This window comes from Sprattus sprattus (assembly GCF_963457725.1).
Source record: "Sprattus sprattus genome assembly, chromosome: 12".
In the NCBI taxonomy this organism is placed as follows: Eukaryota; Metazoa; Chordata; class Actinopteri; order Clupeiformes; family Clupeidae; genus Sprattus; species Sprattus sprattus.
In genome coordinates, this window is record NC_137910.1 from 22,086,245 (window position 1) to 22,107,633 (window position 21,389).

Here is a 21,389-nt window from a genome sequence, read left to right on the forward strand (position 1 = left end):
TCAGTCACATAGATGCAACAATTCATTTTTGACGGTGTTAAGGACTTCACAATCAGGCCATCATAAACAGAACATCAGTATCAGTATATACAAACATTTTAAATTAAACTTTTTTTACTAGTGACATGGAACCACAGTCAGAAAACACATGCCTATACCAAAGGCATCACACTGAATCCAAACATGTGCAGAGCCTCTGCCTCACATTGAAGATACTGGAATAGTGGGTATTTGCACTTGCGGGAGTACACTCCCTCTGTCACCACAGAAGATAATGCCAAGCCAAGAGAAGCTTATCTGAGCCAACGGGGCATGGAGTTTGGTACTGGCAAGGCTTATGGTGCATATGGGAGAGCTGCATACTAATAGGCCCCTAATGAAACAAACCTACCAACCGCACAATAACAGGGGTAAAGACTAATGGCTTAAGGTTCTGATTATCTCTGTGTTTCATTCAACGTAGGTCCAATGTGGGTTAAACTAGGCTCCAATGACTACAGCTCCAGACCATATATTATAATGCTGATCATTCGTGCCTTTTAGTTATATCCACATCAGAAATTGTGGCAATCACACCCTATCGCTGACCAGCAGGCAAGCTGGCGCTAACAGGAAGCCATTTGGTGGCAGCCCAGCCCATTTGGCCATAGCCATGCAACTGAGATTACTCTCTTAGCATAAATGCTAGATAAAAGAGCAGGAAATGAGTGAAGGCTTAAAAATCACTTTGAACTAGCCATACTGCCAATCTGGGCAAAAAAACTCATTTGTCAGATTGTTTGATCTCAAATTATTTTTGTCTTGCACCCAATTGCACAACAAGGTATAAGGCTATAAATAAAAAGCTCTTTCAAAAAAGGAGCTGGGGGGTGTTCCACGTACGTGGTTTAGTGACAAACCTGGAGAAGTTAACTCAGAGTAAGTAAACCTCCTCATAGAAGAGCCCTCTGACGTTATTTTGCTCGGAGAATGAACCAATGGGAGATATTTTATTAGGAGGTTTACCACTTACTCTGAGTTAACTTATCCAGGTTTGTCACTAAACCAAGTACGTGGAATACCCCCCTGGTCTTCCATAGTCTTCCATGTTATTTATATTATTTCCCAATAACACCGCTACAATAGGATGCTATTTGGCAGTGGAGGCCCCAGTCAATATGTGACTCAGCATGTGATCCAGTTACCACGAACACCTTTATGTTTCGACAAACAAAATTGACACTGCATTTTGATGTTATGTTCAGTGTAACCAAGAGGATTATCCATTTCCTCAATGGAACGTAAAGGAACTGAAAGTTAAGTGCAATATTAAGACGCTGTAGAGCACTTTTATCTTTTGATTTAGATTATGTAGTGTAAAACAGTAGCCTGCCTGGCATTGACCAGCCCACAGTCACTGTACTCAGTTGGGAGAAGAGCCACCCTTTCCCTCAATTAGGGACCTGGTGACTTACTACACTATTCCTTTGACTTTTCGACTCTGACTGGCACAACCTGTTTCCAGCTGCAGCATCTTTACTTATCTCTTCAACCATATTAGTGTGGTCAGATTTGAAGTCACAATGCTTCCTCTTGCCATCATCTCAACCTCTCAAAAAAAGCATAACAACTCCAGATTTTGTTACAGACAAATGACCCTTAGGCTACCGGATGTGAGTTGTTCATGTAAATATTTTCTTTTGTTCACCAATATCATAAAGGCTGTTATCATAGCCATAGACAATACATAGCCACCTCAAGACAACTGTGGACTTCTCAAGAGACAAGTGGCGGTAGTAAGGCACCAAGGAAGTGCAATAAGGGCGCTGACCTATTTTTTATTCGGGGGACTTCCTCAGTGCATCCTAGCATTTCAGTTCATTTGATTGTGGTGGGCCTATGTGCTGTACTCAGTGCCAGCGATGGCCATAACAGGTCACAGAGCTTCTACACTTGCCTGACTGATCTACAGTTGCACATCTGCAAGTACAAAAAGACAATAATATAACACCAATGATTAATAATAATAAAACAATACCAATGATTAATCATAATACGTCAATAACTATGATTAATAAGAATCAGAGGTCATCAGTAGTTCAACATGTTCTAAATTAGACGCCTTCTGGCTGCCTTTTTACCTTCTGCAGACAAGAGGAAGCATATCCTCTGCTGCTCACTTTAAAACCATACCAGTGAAGTCACAGTAAGGTTTGACCCCTATCTGGCTCTGCAGCATCATGCCGTCTCAAAGGGCTGGCCTATACGTGACTGTGAGGGGCAGACCTGATGGAGAACTAGCTTGATCAGCACTGATGGCCACTACGTAACATCCAGTAGTAGTCAACCAGTCAGTGCTTCATGCAAGTCAACACACAAATGCATCACACATGCTGCATCTAGGGCTGGGCAGTATATCGAACGCATCAGAATATTCTACTCTATTTTTTAAAAGATATAAGAAAAGCCATATTTGTTATATTGAGAATACGTAATATAGGCTATGCAGGTGCTTTGAAAACTGACCTCATTTAAGCTCTCTTTCACACACCCGCACCCATACACACAATAGGCACAGGAAATGGGGGACAGAGGGGATATTCTTCATCCAATCATGTTTCTTTCTTCATTGACATTTGTACATTATCATCATGATGACCACCCAATCCAACTGTTTTATTGCTACGAGGCAAGGCGTATGTAATAGTACCTCAGAAACATCCTCTGCCAAAGCCCACTCTGGGTTTCTTACAAATAAATCTTAGCAACCTCTAAAAGGATAAGTAATTAACTTAGCCGTGACAGGTCTTTGTCTGTGATCATGTCGATGAAAACCAGCTGAACTTTTCACATGTATCGTTACACAACAGTTTTTGAATGAATCAGAATTAGAATTATTCAAGCTGGATCGTGTTACCAAGTAGCGATTGTAGCCCAAGCCCTGGCAGATGGGTATGTTTTGGGTTAAGGTTAGGTTGGGTAACACAGTAACATTAACACCGGGGGGGGCAATGTGAAACACTTTCCTGCCACTGACTAAACCCTCCAGCTTTATGATGTATGCTGAATGTAGGCCTATTTTATTTTCCATTTCAATTGAAGGCAACTATTAAGATATAGGACAGCAGTTCAGTGTTAACCTTACTTTTTAAAATGTTTTATTATATTGTAACTCGCCATTTCTCCTCAGCATATCGAAATATATGAGTTTTTTTCATCAATCCTATTGCCCAGCCCTGGCTGTATCATGGTGAAAGGAGCATGAACAGGCGGATGAACACCAGCAGATAGCCATTCTGTCAGGATGTGACAACCATGAAAGGTTGAGCTGCCAGGGGAGCCATGGCGACGCATTGCAAATGACTCCGCTCAATCAGGACGTCTGAATGTCGGACTGTTTCATGCAATTACCCTGAAAAGTGGCACCAATTAATATGTCCTTGTTTTTGTGTTACAGGACAATACAAAGAACAGGTTCAATTTGCAATCACTCAATGTCATTGACCTACTAATTTGCAATGCACTATAATAGTTTATGAGAACAAGAGCAGCTCCAGACCCTTGACATCTAGTTTTTATTCACTGATCTGTATGTACGTATGTATGTATGTATCTTGGTTTTGCTATGAATTACACATTCAAAATGGCAATATATCCATGTGGTCCAAGTAACACTGCTCTGGTCCAAACAATCTGTACACAACTGCTGTGGTTCCTGTATTTTGCTGTGAGCAACAAGCTAACATCATTCTAACCTGACCTGACAGGCAAAGCCTTGTGCATCTCTATGGAGTTCCCCAACGATACAAACCTTCATTCAAAATGACAACTAAACCTGCTACCTTTGCTGGTGTGATTAGTATAATTCTCACACACCATGTCACATTGAGGTCCTAGTTGTGAAAATGAGCACACTTCTGAGTCTGTGCAGGTAGGAAATAGTCACTGTATCTTTGTATATCGATTGCATTCTCCCGAAACTCTGTCTGCCCCTTTCTGTATACTCATGATCATGAAAAGTTGTAGATAACACAAATAATGACATGCTTGTTAATGCTTAGAGCGTTTGGCCGGAAAAAAAAAACACAGACACATAATATTCCTTAATCACTTCACTGAACATAACTTTGTCCCCTCCCTTGTCCCCTATCTCCTCGTCCAATCCCCTTGTCACATCCTTGTTATATAATTTGATTTGCCACTGCTCTTATGAGCTTTACCACAACTAGCGCTGCTGATACAGGGCATTCAGGACCGCTGCTGGCCATTTGGGTGCCCTAAGCGTAATTGCTTTGTGGTGTTCATCCTTTTACCAAGATGATAAATGGGTGGATTGTTTTTTCTGTGTACAATTGGGGCACAGTTGATGTGATGTGAACCTGATAGGCTATTACAAAAGAATGTATATTACATACTGCACTAAACGAAATGGAGCTCTGTTAACTTTAGGAATGCTGCAGGTCATGTTATACTAGAGGAATGACAGTTCAGATGAGATGCTACAGTTCTGAAGCAGGACAGACGGATGTGTAAGCTAGCCTTTCAAGGGACAGTATGTGTTAATCAGTGTTGGAATAAACCACACACTCACAAACTTAAATGCTGGCTAGCGTTAGCTTTTTGAACCATAGACTAGACTTGTAACATTTACTAGCTTACGTTGGAAAGCTAACGCTAGATGTTTGGCTAGATTTAAACTTGAACTTCTTGCCTGTATGTGTGCATCGGGTCAGCTAATGTTCCAATATTTTAAGAATGAACACGTACAAACACATTTTTGCACCCCTTTATGCACTTTGTGCCCGTAGAAAGCGCATGACCTGTGAGTAAGTAGCAGTGACTCTTAGGCCAATAGTTACAGTATACTAGAAGAAGTAGGGTACAATACATCAGCTGAGTAATTCTGAGTTCTACTTGAGTCTTGACGTAAATTATAAAATAAAAATGTATTCACATGACATGCAACCATTCTAAGGAATTTTCCACCACATTAAACTTTACAAAACAGAAAGGCACTGCACACAACGGAAGTATAACCTCCTAAGCATTACATCAGTGGGACGCAACATGGAGAATTACTGGTTATGAGGTTATGAGTGGGTAAGTAAAGGGTGCTGAGCATAAATAGATCAAGTTGAGAGGCAGGGGCAGGGGCCCCTCATGTCCATTTTGTTGTGCGTTGTGTTTATGAGGGGCCGATCAGGCCCAAAAGGCCCTAGAGTCATCCTAACTTTCCCCACTTTGTGGCACCTATGCATAGAGGAATATGAATTGGGAGAGGGTAGTGGTTTCCTCGTTGTCCACTGAGAAGAAGTTTCTTCACATGATGTTGGACCCCTGCTGCCATCATTCTCCATGGTCCGTCATATGGCTCCAAAGCCAGCACAGGTTGCTTCAGTCTCAACATGTCGAAGTGACATATCATTTGCACAGCTTGGTCATTATTCTGTAAAATGACTGACTGTTTGTAAACCAGCTTATACTGCATAAGTGTTTAAATCACAAACCTTAGGGATAAAATCTTCATTATGAGCAGGCTGACTGGTGGAGGTGTAACTCAATATATAACTGGCTTTTAAGTAACTTGTTCATTTTGCTTTGGTTGTGACATTGTTCAGTCTATGTCAAACTGTTCCAACGGCATTTGTATTTGAACACCTTTATAAGTATTGTAAAAGTGGTAACCTTGTAAGAATCATCAACATCCCACAAAATATATATTAGATATACACTCACCTGCCACTTGCTTGTTAAAGTAACACTATGGAGTTTCTGGAGCCGCCAGGTAGGGGGCCCCTTTCTGCTGGGCTATTCAGTAACTTATTTGCTGTCTTGCTTTGTCTGGTGTTGCACTTGCTTGATGTTCGACTGTGTTAGGAAAGTTGTTTGCAAGCTAGCCAACATAGCCATCACAACAACATTACAAAGAAGCCGCACGAGAGCACCTATTACTAGCATCAATGTCCAAGCGTGTTATAACAAGCTTGCTAACATCGCTAACGAGATGTCTTGCTAGCGGCTAAACTTAGCGAAACCTGTTGAAATTTGGTTACTTTGTTTATGACAAACTAGCTAGTCAACAACTTTCCTAACACAGTCGAACATCAAGCAAGTGCAACACAAGACAAAGCAAGACAGCAAATAAGTTAACGAATAGTCCAGCAGAAAGTAGCCCCCTACCTGGCGGCTCCAGAAACTCCATAGTGTTACTTTAAAGTAAATACCTAATCAGCCAATCACTTGGCAGAAACTCAAGGCATTTAGGCATGTAAACATGGTCAAGACAAGAGGATCTTAAATTCAAACCAAACATCAGAATGAGGAAGAAAGTTAATTTAAGTGACTCTGAACATGGCCTGGTTGTTGGTGCCAGACGGCTGGTATGAGTAGTTCAGAAACCGCTGATCTACTGGGATTTTCACGCACCACCATCTCTTGGGTTACGGAGAATGGTCGGAAAAAGAGAAAATATCCAAATTGTTGCTGACCATGTCCATCCCTTTATGACCACATTGTACCCATCTTCTGATGGCTACTTCCAGCAGGATAACGTTTCATGTCACAAAGCTCAAATCATCTCAAACTGGTTACTTGAACATGACAATGAGTTCAATGTACTCCAGTGGCTTCCACAATCACCAGATAACAGTCCAATACAACACCTTTGGGATGTGGTGGAATGGGAGATTCACATCATGAATGTGTAACTGCGTGATGCTCTCATGACAATATGGAACTTGTTGAATCTATGCCACAAATAATTAAGGCAGTTCTGAAGGCAAAAGGAGGTCCAACCTGGTACTAGCAAGGTGTACCTAATTGTGTGGCCGGGGAGTGTATATTGCCCAGCAAAAGAGCAGAGCAGCGACTCTGACTGTCTTACAACTTATTCATTGAGCAGTCTCTAGCCTATTATGTATAACTTTGAACATGGAACACATGAATGTAATAAGCAAAATGACAAAAGTAAAGACTGCTCATAGCACAAAATTGTTGTCCACAGCATTGTATTTTCAACACTCATGAAAATAGAGCTCTTTGAGTTTAAACGCACCTGTAGTCTTTTCATGTTTCCTCCAGGTGGATATCTTTTCCAGAGACATAAAATTACCACGATACTCCTTGCGTCGCTCCTCCAGCCCTAGCTTCAGCAAGCGTTCTGTGGGGGGGGGGGGAAGGAAAATGTTGATTGAGCTGAATCTGGCTGTTCATAAAATGAAAAGTTAGAGCGGCATTCATTCACTGCATTTTGGGAAGTATATTTGATAAACATAATTAAATCACCATACTGATAAATGAAACAGTGTCTCACGAAAGCAACTGCAGCAGCCCGATTTCATTGATAAGAGTTGACTGAAACTTCAGAAGAAGAAAAAACATGTTGCCCCATACTTTCTGAAATGTTCCCTTGAGTGGACTGATCTCTTTGCAATTTTATGAGTAGTACAAGCATGCCTAAAAGGTTTTCTCTCCATCTAGCCCTCTTGGGAAGACACTCCAAACTTCAGCTTCTGATTATTCTTAAAATAATACTGCACCTAAGTGCCCCTGTCTACACAAATGCATTTTATATACTGGCTGCAGCCGAGGCTAAGCATTTACCCTACATATTTGGATTGAGACTCTATGTGAAAAGTCTTTCATCCAGAGTTACACTACACACAAAACGAAGGTCTTTTAATGTATACAGGTTGTACAATTAAAACATGTTATTCAGAACAAATAATTTCTAAAACATGCCATACTGTTCCGAAAGCACTGCAAAATGTACAGCATGCTTGACTTTGACAACTAATTACTTATCTGCATTGCCACTAACCACAGTTTCCAGCCCAGATAAATGCCATATTAAAAAATATGTTTAGATTTATGTAAATATATAGGTATATAGCATGTATGAAGCCAACTGCCAATCTAACAGGTGAATTTGATTATACAAACGGCCTAGAAGACAGAATCAGAAAATGCTCTGGTGGAATTCCACTTGCGCGCGGTCTGGATGCTAATATGAGTAGGGTGCCTCCACGCTACAATACAGCAGTAGCATCTGCCAGCTACGATTCATGTGACACCGAGTTGCCTCACATTTACATCTAAAGCCAGTCTTTTCAGTCCCTTTCCCTGTTCACAGCATCTCAAGTCTGTATCCTGCACATTCGGTTCATAAACTGACAAAAATGCTAGCAGGCTCTCTTAGTTGTGACAAGCCACAGGCACCAAATGATATCGCCACAAAACCAACGCTTACCTTTCTCCGTTCTCCAGTCCTTTTTCTTTTTACTCATGGTGCCGTGGTGTATGGGCTTCAAACGACTGTTTTTTGAATGTAACAACCCCAGGCTCACAGCGAGTGTGTTCGGCAACTCAAGAGAAAGTGAAACAGCTCCTGAACGAGGTGTCTCACCTGAGAAGCTGTCAAAATATAGTAGTCTCTGTAAAATGCAACCTAGCTTGATTGTTCTGTGAACTGTGTATCGGTTACCGGAGTGGACGATTGGGTATTTAAGACAGGGAAGTGACAGTACGATAGGATGGTTTGATGTGGCATTCAGATAACAACCATGCTCTCAGGAAATAGGGTAGGTTGATCCAATTGGTTCATCCTCAAAGCGTTTAGTGTGGTAGGCTAGCAACGGTGAAGTGGTAACACTACTGACACGCTACAGTAATATGGCTACGGAGAACATCTCGGGAATAGGAAAGATGGACTATAGTCTAATCACAGGCAGATATGCAAAACAGCTAGTTATTTCCATGACTGATATTACAAACTCGCTGTCAGCCTATATGAATTTAATCCATTTTAGGGCAAATAGACGCATCGTGTTGCTTAGTGTTTTTGTATGGTGTTCCTGCTGCAACACTATTTGAAACAGTCGTATCCTGTAAACATGTGGATATGATGTCTTGCTCAAACATAAAATCAAACATTTATATCCTACGATGTCCATTAAAAAAGCAAGTGCATCATAACATTAAAGTATAAATCAGCATTTCAATTTACATCCGTTTTGCAGAATCGGTAATTGATTGATTGATTCGTTGATTGAGATGGATGGATTGATGGATTCATAAAATAATGAATATATGAAATGAAGTACGTTTTCAGAAGATTACACAGAAGGCAGGAAGTGAAAATGTACTCTATTGTCTGCAGAGTCTTCCTGTGGCCTAGGGTAATATTTTAACCCAGATTTTACTGAAAGCATGAACTGTACCATCTCAAACAGTCACCTGCACTTAAGGACTACCAGGGCAATAACAAATAGGCTATCTATGAGAAAACTGCATGTTTTTGTCATTTATTTATGGGTACTACATTGAAATGTGTTTTAAATAAAATGTATACAGAGGGCTAGCACCCTCTCAAAAGGTGTTTTTTAATGTATTTAGTCCATAAACTATTGTTTTGTCATTTTGTTCTTTGCAATTGTTAATTTTTTATTCAAACCTTTTTTATGAGGATTGTTTTGACACAGGTCATGCCAGACATATACATTTTATAAATGACAAATTGTCCTTTTCAAATGGAGGATAGAGGCACATGACAAAATTCTGAAGAATTTTTAATGCTGAATGGCATTGTTGTGAATCTGCATTTTTCAAATAGTATTTCAGTATTTAACACAGGCCTTGTTGTTACTGGTACACATGAATGGACACCTGCATGGATCATCTGAATAGCAGATTCTCAAACCCTAAAAACTATCCAGAGTGTGCACATGTACTTTTCAGCACTTGAAGAACCTCTGCTACAGGCCAGCACAATGGATCAATGCATTGTGTAAATGTCTGTTTGGCCAATGAGTTGAATTAGCTTTAATTAGGTTTACAATATAGCCTTCTGATCCCATGTGCAGCAGAACCATGTCTAATTGGACAGTGACAAAAGTATTCCTACTCCCTTGTCATTGAAAATCCCTCACATTAAATCACATTAACAAAAAAACAACAACAAAGATCATGTGACATATGAATTAAGAACAGCAGGGCACTAAAGAGAAGGAAACATAACTGACAGGATATTACACTGCCTGATCTTGCGAGTCTGACATCCATAATCTTCAAGAAATCAAATTCTGCAATAGCCATACAGTGGAAATGTATTATGGCTATGGTCCATGCCTGGTCTATGCCTGGTATTACACTATTTGACTGACAAAACACTACCCAACTTTTCGAACAACTCTAATACTAATCTCATCATAGAGACAACTATGTCTGACAGTTTATAGTTATTTGTCATTCCCCACTGTAGTTCTTGATACATTTCCTAGGTGGCAGTATAAGATAAGATATAGCCCATAGTGTACATCTGCGTCAGCACAAATATGTCACCAAAACTTAAAATTAAATCACATATCTGGTAGACTATTTAATTATGATATTTCTAGATGCATAAAAGAGGACATGACTGTTCTATGTTCTCTAAAATTGTAAGATGCATTCCAGTTATAGGAGTGACAGTCCAGCACACAGAAAAAAATAAACCGGTTTAAAATATAATTGATTTTGTGATTGAATTCTGCACACTGCGATATTTTCACGTTCGTGATGTGCCATCAAAATCACAGTTTAATTCTGAGTGAATTTAGTGAGTTTGGATGTGTGCTTAAAATTACTGCAACTTCCGCTTTCATAATTTACCCATGATTCCTCACTAGAGGGAGATTCAAACTCTTCGCAGCAATGGAGGGGGAAAGGGAGAGTCAAGTGATACGTAGTAGTACTTATATGGAATTCAATCGTGAAAATTCTGTTTCAAATAGTAAAAAAAGTAGTTATCAAGTTGATTCTTCAAGCTGTCGAGAAAGTGAAAACATATCAAACGTGACTAACGTTACAGCGCAATGTAATATTACTGTTAACGAGAAAACGGGCTGTGAGCCAACTCCAAAGCTAGTGTTAATGAAAAGACTCTCTGGAGGGATGTCACCAAATAAGTCGGTGCTTGAAAGTGATGGGTCAAAGGAATTAGACAATAAGGAAAACTGTATCAGTTCTGTACTATCGGAAACATCACAAGCGATTGTGTCAACTTGTCACAGTGGTGAGTAAGCTAGATAGCTTCTGCATTTTGCTAGCCAAATCGACATAGCAATCATAGTTAGCATAGCTATGAAGTAGCTGAAGTTCAACAGTTCAGTTGTATAGGTGTCTGCGATTTTCTTATCATTAGAAGAAATACAGATGCTTTGTATTAGACTGTCGTGATCCGTAATCATTGCTAATGAATGTTTTCGTTTCTTGTCTTCATCGTGGTCATCTTACCGCTAACGTCCCAGACCACTCAAGTGAAGATGGCATATCCCCTCAAAGAGAGGGTCAGAATGATGATTCCGAGGTCTTGCGGAAAGCCAAGGAGGAAGGTGTGGTGGACGTGGTCTTCCCTGGATATGTCACGAAAGAAACTTGCTGTAGGTTTGTTTGTGAAATCCTCAAGTGTGTACTCTACCAACGACAGCAGTTGCCAATGACCTATGATCAGCTGAAGTACCACCAGAAGCAGCAGCAGTTATCTACACAGGTAAGGGAACCTTGGAGATGGGAGATGCAGAACATCTTCCCTCCCATCATATATATGCCTTTGACCTTTAATTATATCAGAAATTGTATGTTGTGCAGAAGAGTTTACACTTTACTTAAAAAAAGTTAATTTACCAAACATCTATGTCTATTTCAATTGATATTCCTTGTAAACGTGTTGGACCAGTCTTACAGAAATTTTAATGATCAAAAGAAAGGAGATCTGTTCATTTTGCATATGCAACACAATTTGGGAAATGTTGTGTTGTGCAAATGCCTTTGTTCTTCGTGCAGGAAGGAGACATTGTGGGCTGGAGACCACCGAGAGCTACTGGGAGTTTAGACTGGAGGAAATGCCAGCGCATGCTGCAGGACCTGGATGAGGTGCTGAGTCACTTGGAAGTGCTTTTTTCCCTCACACTGGTTCCCCGTGTGCTGCTGGTTTTGGGGGGCTCTCTGGTTCTACCCAAACAGCTATACGAGATCAACATGGAGGAGGTGGCTCTAAGCACCAGTGATGGCTGCCTCCGTGCGTCCATGTGCCTGCGCATGCTCTTTCGCACTCTCTTCGTGGCCGACATCTTGACGGACGTTCGGCCTGTTCACCTTCTGACCACAACGGTCATGGCACTGGGTCACAGGGACTGCGGTGTGTCTGGGTTTCGACCCAAGATGGATTTCAAGGTGCCCACACGAGTAAAGAGGCAGGTCATCCATTTAGCTTGTGAGCCCTATCTCTCTGGAGCAGCACAATCAAACTCCACTGAATGGGGGGACTACGTGTGGTTTCAAGCACCTGTGACCATCAAGGGATTCTGCTAATGATAACTCAATGAGGGATGCCTCGAATAGATTCAGTCATTACCTCAGAAACTTTCATGGTGCTTGTCAGGGCTAGGAACATGATTAAGGGAAAACCAGACAGAGATACTCAGGACTTTGCCTCTGTTCAGTTCCATGGCACTGTTATTTTAAATTTTATTAAATGATGAATATAAAATACAATGTTCATCCATGAACTTTACTTTTGTATGCATTTTAATTTAATAGTCAAGTGTTTTGGAGTAGTATGATAGACTGATATGAGGATAACATTGCGACTGTATACATTTGGATGATGCCGGGCACAAAGCCATTTAACTGTTTTAACCTTATATAGAACACAAGTTTATGTTGTTTCTAGGTTTCCACCTTCACAGACACATTTATACAGCCTTATTCTTCTGTGTACATGAGGATTTCACCCAAACGCCTCTAGGAAATTGTTGATGGCTAAAAATGGAGATTCTGCTATGCTTCAAGAAATAGGACCATGACTATAAACTAAAACCTAAATGTAGTTTCACTCTTGCCATTTCTTTCTTGATGAGACAAAATACTACAAAACTGTCTTGAGTTATCTCTTCTCGCAGTATGCAAACATTCATGTAAAATAACATAGCTGTAAAGACAGGAACAAAAACTCAGAGATCTGACTTTTGACATCTTCTTAAAACTACCCAAGAATCCGGCACTTCTTAAATGACCGGGTGATGGCCTTTGAATTTGAGGTTTGCCTTGAGTGATGTAACTGTGTTCTGACCCTATGAATTGTCTGTATGTGTGTTTCAGTTTTAAATTGTGTGTTTTTGAATATGGTGAAAGTCTTGCATTATTAAAGCATCAGGATGTATTTTATTATTTTGTTATCATTTTCAGTTTCACTCTTCATTAATACAATAAATCATTCAGAACACTATCAACACAGAGAATGTAACACCTACTGGGTGAACAAGATTACACTTTTCCATTAAAGGCCTGCAATTTGCTGGCTTCACTGATTCCATCAAAAGGCACATTTTAAACAAAGTTTCACACGTACTGTTTGAAGTCCCTCGCAAGTAGCCATTCGGAGTAGCCGTATCCTGGGATAGAGGGACAGATTACTTTGTCATCCTGTGTCTCTGTGAGCAGTGGGAGGATGTAGATCTCAAAGAATGATCCTGGCCATCCATGGACTAGCATGATAAGACCCTCTGTCCATCGCGATGTTGTGGACGCACACGGATGAATTGTACATCTAGTCCTGGGATCTAGGCATGGATAGGCCATTATAAGAAGCGTTACTTATATTTTTTAGTTAATATCGTTAAATCAGGTATCAGTACTGATCCTGTTGACTCACCCTCTATTTTGGTTTTGAAATGTGGATATTTGTTTAGCACCTTCACCTGTTTCTTCCAGTCACACCTCTCCCCCACCAACCTTTGCCCAAGGTGGTCTTTGTGACCTTTTTCTTGAATATCAGATAGCATGTTAGACATCCCACCCCTACTGCAGACAGAGCCAGCAGCTGTAGATGGTGCTGGTCCAAACCTTCTAGAATTTTCCTGCAATACACAAAAATCACAAGTTCAGCCTATAACAAAAGTAACAGCTCCATTTATGAACTCCATTCATGAACTCCTGTGGTCTGCCTTCGACTTCTTCCACATACCGGATACCATCACAGCCCTGGTTAAATCTTACTTCCAGGACGTGCAGTTCTGCTTTACCACCGCTGACTTTACCACCTCTTGGCAGTGCCTGGAAGTAGGCATCATGGCGGGATGCGCTATCTCTCCCCTGGCATTCACGATGGCAATGGAGGTCATCATCCGAGCCTCAAAGTGGGTTGTAGGTGGGCAGCGGGTTGACTCTGGCCTGCGTCTCCCTCCGCTCAGAGCTTACATGGACGACATAACAACATTGACCTCCACCGTTCCATGCACCAGGAGACTGCTCAGAAAATTGGAAGAGAACATCAGTTGGGCCCGTATGAAGATCAAACCATCTAAGTCACGAAGCATCTCCATTGTGAAGGGAGTGCTCTCTGACCTGAAATTCTTCATCGGAGATGACCCAATCCCAACAGTATCTGAGCAGCCTGTTAAAAGCCTTGGCAGGTGGTATGATGCAAGCCTGAAGGACAAAGACCAGGTGCAACAACTGCGTAAGGATATCAGCAGTGGCCTACAGTCCATCGACAACACCCAACTGCCTGGAAAGCTAAAGGCCTGGTGCCTGCAGTTTGGACTCCTACCCCGGATGTTGTGGCCCCTCGCAGTTTATGAGGTCCCTATCTCAACCGTGGAGAAGTTGGAAAGAGCAGTCACAGGCTACATCAAGAAGTGGCTTGGAGTTCCACGATGCCTTACCACCATTGGCCTCTACGGAGATAGCATCCTCAAGCTGCCCCTCACCAGTCTCACAGAGGAGTTCAAGTGTGCAAAAACAAGACTCCAGATGACACTGAATGAATCCAGAGACTTAGTGGTGAGCAACAACGCACCAACCTTGGCAACCGGGCGCAAATGGAGACCAGCCAAAGCAGTGGAGGAAGCAACAGCAGCCCTCAAACATGCTGACATTGTGGGATATGTTCAGCAAGGAAGAGGAGGCTTTGGGCTAACAGCTACCCGCCCAGCTTGGAGTAAGGCCACAGCACCAGAACGTAGGAAGATGGTGGTGGAGGAAGTACGCCACCAGGAAGAGGCTGCAAGGTGGGCCAAGGCAGTCACTCTTGGCAAACAGGGACAGTGGACGAGATGGGACAGTGTGGAGAGGAGGAAGATCAGCTGGAAGGACATGTGGGCAATGGAAGCGAGGCAGTTGAGCTTTTCCATCAGAGCTACATACGACGTCCTTCCCACACCAGTTAACCTTCACCAGTGGTTCGGTGAAGACCCGGGGTGTGCCCTATGTTCCATGCCAGCCACCCTCAGGCACATTCTCACAGGGTGCAAAACCAGTCTCACCCAAGGACGTTACACGTGGCGTCACAACCAAGTCCTAAAGATCCTTGCATCCACCCTGGAGGACAAGCGAGCTGCCACCAACTCCCTACCACCACCAGCAGCCAACCACCAACAGGCAACTGCCTTTGTCCGTGAGGGGGCTAAGGTAAGCAGGAGCTGCTCCACACCATCTGAGCGAGGCCAGCTACGCTTAGCCCGCGACTGGAAGATGCTGGCAGATATTGGCCGACAGCTTGTGTTTCCTCCAGAGATTGCTATAACCACCCTGAGACCTGACTTGGTGCTATGGTCCCCTTCTCTGAAAAAGGTGTACATCATAGAACTCACAGTACCCTGGGAGGACTCAGTGGATGAGGCTTATGAGCGAAAACACCTACGCTATGCCGAGCTCGCTGCTGAATCACAACGCCGCGGCTGGAACGCTGAGGTCCGCCCAGTGGAGGTGGGGTGCAGAGGTTTTGTCGCAAGATCTACCACCAGACTGTTTGCAGACCTGGGAGTCAGAGGCCAGAACCAGCGCACAGCCATCAAAGCTGCATCAGAGGCAGCCGAAAGAAGCAGCCAGTGGCTTTTCATGAGGAGGAAAGACCCCTGCTGGGCCCCGAAGTAGAAAGCCAGGAGGTATGCGGCCAGGTTAGGTTGACTCAGGGAAAAGGACGCCCCTGCCATGCATAGTCCCATGAGATATTTGCCATTCAAAATGACTCTCATGACTAATTGGGAATGACGCAAGCTCAGGTCTGATCACCCTGTAGCTGGCCACCTTGGCGAGGGTGTCTAGTGTCAAGGCCGAAACACTCCAATGAACCAAGGGAACACTACTGATGATGCGTCCCAAATTACAACCCTTGCTCCCTTGCATCCACCATTCATCACCAACACGACACTCTTATGTATGTGCTTGCACAAAGGAAATTACATCTTATCCTGTGTTTCAAAAACTATGGTCAAAAGTTACTTGTCCTGTTAGGGGATTGCAAAATAGAAGTTTAGTTGTTGGACAAACTCATTATGCAACGTATTAATCAAATGAGTTTTTTTCGTAACTGACACAGCAACTTTTAATTCAGAGATAAGACCAAGGCCAAATAATGCTTTGTTGCTTTTTACTGTATGGTGTACAAAGGGCACTTCTCTTTTGGAGTGGCATGATGGATATGACTTTTATGACTAACCATAAGGCTCTTCATCAACTTATCATGCAATCAGAATGAATCAGTAGAAAAAAAGACACAGAAATAAGCAACTCGACATAAACCGGCATATCTTTGGCGTGCTGTATAAGCTGTGCACTGTTTTAATAGGTATGACATAAAATAGACAGTAAAATCTAAACAGTGACGTGATCCATCATCCCCCTCATTGATATGCCCAGTGGTTAAAGGTGTTGACCTAATGTCAGCTGTGTCAACGAACTCTTATCTAAGAAATTTGGTCAGACCACAGGGATGAAAGGATAGTGATAGTGTTGATAGTGTTCATTTCAGACTAAGCCCTCCACTATGATTACATGAACAAATATCAGGGGGGTTGCGGTATCAAATGTTGTGTGTTTAATCAATTTCCCTCGGTTTGTTGAGGTGATAATTTGAGATGACAGAACAGATTTATTGCGTTGTAAAGAGAAAAGAAGAAATATGAGTTGAGATATGTTGTGTTAGTGAACATGACCTAACTCTGACCTGCACCTCACAGGAATACCTTAACTGCTCCACCTCAATTCTGGCTGTTAACTCTACTTTTATCAACTCTCAGGACTGAATCATCTTGTGTTTTGCAATGATGCAGGGGGTGAGGCAGTTATAAAGAAGTTACATTTCTAAAGAAATCTTGGATTAACGCCCTGGGTTTATTTAACCAAATTAAGTGCTCCTGCTGTTCAAACACCATTGTTCTCCTCAATCATCAACGTCACCATCTTGTATATGGGCCATTCTACCGAATTGATGCAAAGTCATGTCGGATATATTTTGAATTTTTTTATGGTTTATTCCCAAAACTTTGTCCGTATGTATATTGTACCATATCTAAAGTACACATATCTAGTAAAAGAACAGTCAAGTTTTATATTGTATTTTCAGAATGTGTTGGAATGTTTTTCCTCTTCCAAAAATTGTCACTACCGAAACATCACATTTACTATAGTAAAAAAGTATTATTTTTGACCTGTTCAGATTGTGTTTCCTTCCATTCTCTGAAGAGTATTTTTACAAATATTTCTTGAAGGTTTTCACAATGAAATCCATAGAAATTAATTTTTTACCAAATTTTCAAGTTCAATTTATCTGTTTCGGTAGTGACTGCACTGTTTCGGTAGTGACTGCACTGTTGGATGGATGTTCATTTTCTCTCCCAAAATCATCCAAAAGGTGCTCTGGGCCGCCCTTTAGTCCACACAACACATTTATTTAAAAATTATGGGATTGAACTACTAACCATTTCATTTTGTCACTACCAAAATCATCTGGTCACTACCAAATGTTTCGGTAGTGACTGTTTCGGTAGTGACAATTCTAGCTAACTTTAAGCATAAATAAAGAATTCTAGCAAGCACACGGCTTGCAAACACATCTTTGAAGAGGTGAACACACATACAAACATAAGATTTTCCATGAAACCCCAAAAGGTTTACTTAATTGAAGAAAACATGCGTTTCGGTAGTGACAATTCTTAAGGTTACACGTCGATTTTCAGACTTTGGAACACATTTATATAAAAACTATGGGATTTAGCTACTTACCATTCAACCATGAGGGACAGAGATGCAGTGTCACTGCATGGTCAAAAATGCAGAGTCGTGGCTAAAACACAGGCTCAGCCAATGGACTAAAACTCTTGTGTTTCGGTAGTGACATGAAAACTAGGGACATGATTTTTTGAGTATAGTAAATTGATTTAAAAATTAAACCCACAATAAATCTAAATATTCCAAGTTCTGTTTCAACCCAATCATAAAGATCTTTGAAATTAAATCATTGAAAAAAATCTAAAAAAATTGAAAAGTGTTATTTAAAGGCATTGAAATTTAGATGTCAGGGTTGGGGACAGCTACTTCCCAATAGAAAGTACCCTATAAATGATGATTTTGTATATATTTAGCTTATCACTATCTCATGTAATGCATTGGGTTTATATAGACCATAACATTTTCTAATTAAATATCTATGCCTTAGTACCTAATTGTTTTGTAAAAAGTTTTTATTGTTGAGGGACTGCATATTACACGAATTCGGTAGAATGGCCCATATATGGACAGAATGCCAAATGAATAGCAAAGACTCTCCATTCCCCTGAAGAGAATCAGAGGCCATGTTCTGGACAGTTGCAGCCTTACTGGTCACCCTGGCTTCTGCCAGCGACCTCATAGTTGGAGGAGTGAGCGATATCAACGATATCAACGCTCCTGAGGTGCAAGAAGCTTTGAAATTTGCAGTGGGGGACTTCAACAAGAAGCTCGGCGATGTGTACCAAGTGGCAAAGGTGGACAAGGCCCAGATTCAGGTTTGTCTATAATCATTCCCCTTCTTTCTTCAATCATTGTCTACAATTATTCCCTTTCGTTCTTCATATACCTCCATATTGAGGTGTATGATTTCCTAGGGAGGGGGGCCTATGCTTTGAGGAGCCTGGAATCCAACGCGTAATATTATGTCTTTGTTCCTACCTATCAGGTTGTTGCACCCGTCTGATTAAGGCATTTTAAGCCAGTGTCCAGTGGTAACGGTATCACCTTATTTAAAAAAATATGTTAACGTGATTATACACTAATAATAATATAATGATTAATCAGTTAATTCAGACTGAGCTAAAGATCCTTCAGTTATCATAAAAAAGAGTACAAAAGACCAGCTGTTCACTTGGCAATAAATAATGGCTGAAATAGATTTTCTGGTTGATACAGTTATTGTTGATAACCAATGGAAACCACATTACCTGTTTCGTAAAATGAAATGGATACACGAGTCATGTAAACAGTTTCGAGAAAACATTTGATCTTATTATGGTATGTAATCAAACAAAGATATGATGACAAGATCAGACCATTTGTAAAGTAAAAAAAGTATTTGTTAGTATTCTTCAAGATGACAATATAACAAAATATTGTAGGCTACCTTTACACAGCCCATTGATAAATCAATTGGTACCATTGCTATCATTTTAAATTAAATTCCATTTGCCAAATTCCATCCAATCGATTTTTCATTCGATTTTATCTGATTATTATCTGATAATTATTGGAAATCTGGTCATAATTTCTCGTGAAAAAAAACCTAGTGCTGCTTTAATTGGTGGCCCTTCTGATAAAGGGGTGCAAAATGCTTTGTCTTAATAGACGCAGGTCTACAAACGTGTATTTTTGTGGACAAGACTCGACAACTTGGGCCTGTGAACAACCTACCTGCTCCCAAGGGAGATCATGTTAGCCTGAAGTAGCTAGGCTATCGCCTTATTACATGTATTAAGTCTGCATTTTCCTTTCCTTTCCCTTGAACAGGTCGTTGAAGGGGCTTTGTACTATTTCACTGTGGAACTGGCGGGAACCAACTGCAGAAATGGCGGAGTAGAGACTGACTGCAAAATCTACACTGATTTAACGCTGGCTAAGGTAAACTACACTATAGCCTGGGGTGTTCAGACAACAGGCATACCAATCAGAAAGGCTGGCAGTTCCACAGCTACTCTGTGATTTCCAAGTTAACTGAGGTCTCAATCTGTGACTTTATGTTCAGTTTTTTCCTCAATTTATAGCCACTGTGTCTCCTACAATACATAATTTAAAGAAAATTTCACTTTCTCAGTCTTGTTTGACCTGTGTGATGACCTACTGTTATTTCCTAATCACATTGCGTGCTCTGTTATGTTTGTCTTTCAGTCCTACACATGCACTTTTGAGGTCTGGAGCCGTCCATGGATGGCCCCATTTTATCAGCTTTTTAAGAACGTCTGCAATCAGATTTCCTAGAAGAAGCTTCCACATTCAGTCAGGTTTTTGGATTGCCACGAGTCATAATTACAAACATTCATAACAAACATATTATTGTTTGTTATGTTATGAACTGATTAACACTGATTTTATATTCCCTGGCAAGAATATTGTTACTTAAACCTACTGACTGACTTTTCTATACTAATATCCATGGCATTTTTGATAATATGCCAACTGTAAACTAATCTACCCTTCTCTCTGAATAAAGATTCAGCTATACCATTCTGTGATTGTGTCTAATTTGGCATTGGAAAGGGATGGCTGAAGGGGTAACTGAATTTTTGTTCACACTTGCCTTTTGAAGTTATGCATATAATAGGTGTTTTTACAATATCACTTGCGTAGCTCATGGTTTTGGGATTGTCAAGGTAGAAAAAATTCAGCAGTCTAGATTGCGACCGATCAATCTGGTTTTATGTGCATATATATAAATATATACATACATACGTACAAACATACATACATACATACATACAGAATATATACATATGTACATACGTGTGTATGTGCATCACGGTGAAGTTTGCTTGGAGGTGGGCTTTCAGTTACTACCATATATTTTCGTCTATACAAACTAGTAAGTCGAAGCTTTGGTTGACGAAGAAAACAAATGTTCTCAAATCTGTGTAACCACAGGAGTCCACTGATCTCATCATGGAAGGAAGGGTAAATGAGCAGAGATAAGAATTGTTTATTTAAGAGAGAACTGAAAACAAAAAAAGCTTAATCGATGCAAACCAGTTTTAACAGTGTTTCAACTAACCTTTTACCCCCAAGTTAATTTAATGAAAAGGGAGTTGGTTCGAAGTCAGTCAGTAAAGCCTCAATTAATATTAGTGTTAACTGTTGGGACTGTGACAAAATAAAGAGCAAGCCAAAGTGACGCAAAGCGCATCTCTACTCAGACATGCAGAAACTGTCACACTTTTTTGTTCTTTTTTGTGACTTTATGGGCAATGGGCACGACATCCGACCAGTTCAAATTTGATGATGCACCTATTTTTACATTTAACCATTCACTGGCTCTGGGGGTGATAAATACCCCAAGCTTAAATGGGCCCTCAGGCATTGGAATGTGCCCCAGAGGCTAATTTTCAATCTCAATATACTCACCAAATATT

General features: G+C 40.9%; 3 protein-coding genes across 6 annotated transcripts in view; 2 read left to right on the forward strand and 1 right to left on the reverse strand.

The window, feature by feature from the left end:
* Nucleotides 1–8,387, reverse strand: part of macrod2 (mono-ADP ribosylhydrolase 2) — a 444,340-nt gene extending 435,953 nt beyond the window's left edge. For all 4 annotated transcript variants that reach the window (XM_080848946.1, XM_080848947.1, XM_080848948.1 and 1 more), the window contains exons 1-2: nt 8,228–8,387; nt 7,034–7,138 (exon numbers count right to left, since the gene is read on the reverse strand). In XM_080848946.1, coding sequence (XP_080705072.1) covers nt 7,034–7,138; nt 8,228–8,264 — 142 coding nt within the window. In that variant the 5' untranslated portion in view covers nt 8,265–8,387. The remainder of the gene's footprint in view (nt 1–7,033; nt 7,139–8,227) is intronic.
* Nucleotides 8,388–11,209: 2,822 nt separating this feature from the next.
* mad2l1bp (MAD2L1 binding protein) lies at nt 11,210–12,327 on the forward strand (the record flags this gene model as incomplete). Its single annotated transcript, XM_080849147.1, has 2 exons — nt 11,210–11,506; nt 11,800–12,327. 2 exons carry the CDS (start codon nt 11,210–11,212, stop codon nt 12,325–12,327), a joined length of 825 nt encoding a protein of 274 aa, XP_080705273.1.
* A 6,263-nt stretch (nt 12,328–18,590) lies between these two features.
* LOC308373577 (cystatin-like) lies at nt 18,591–20,244 on the forward strand (the record flags this gene model as incomplete). The annotated part of the gene is made up of 3 exons (XM_080849148.1): nt 18,591–18,782; nt 19,777–19,887; nt 20,155–20,244. 3 exons carry the CDS (start codon nt 18,591–18,593, stop codon nt 20,242–20,244), a joined length of 393 nt encoding a protein of 130 aa, XP_080705274.1.
* Nucleotides 20,245–21,389: the final 1,145 nt, after the last annotated feature.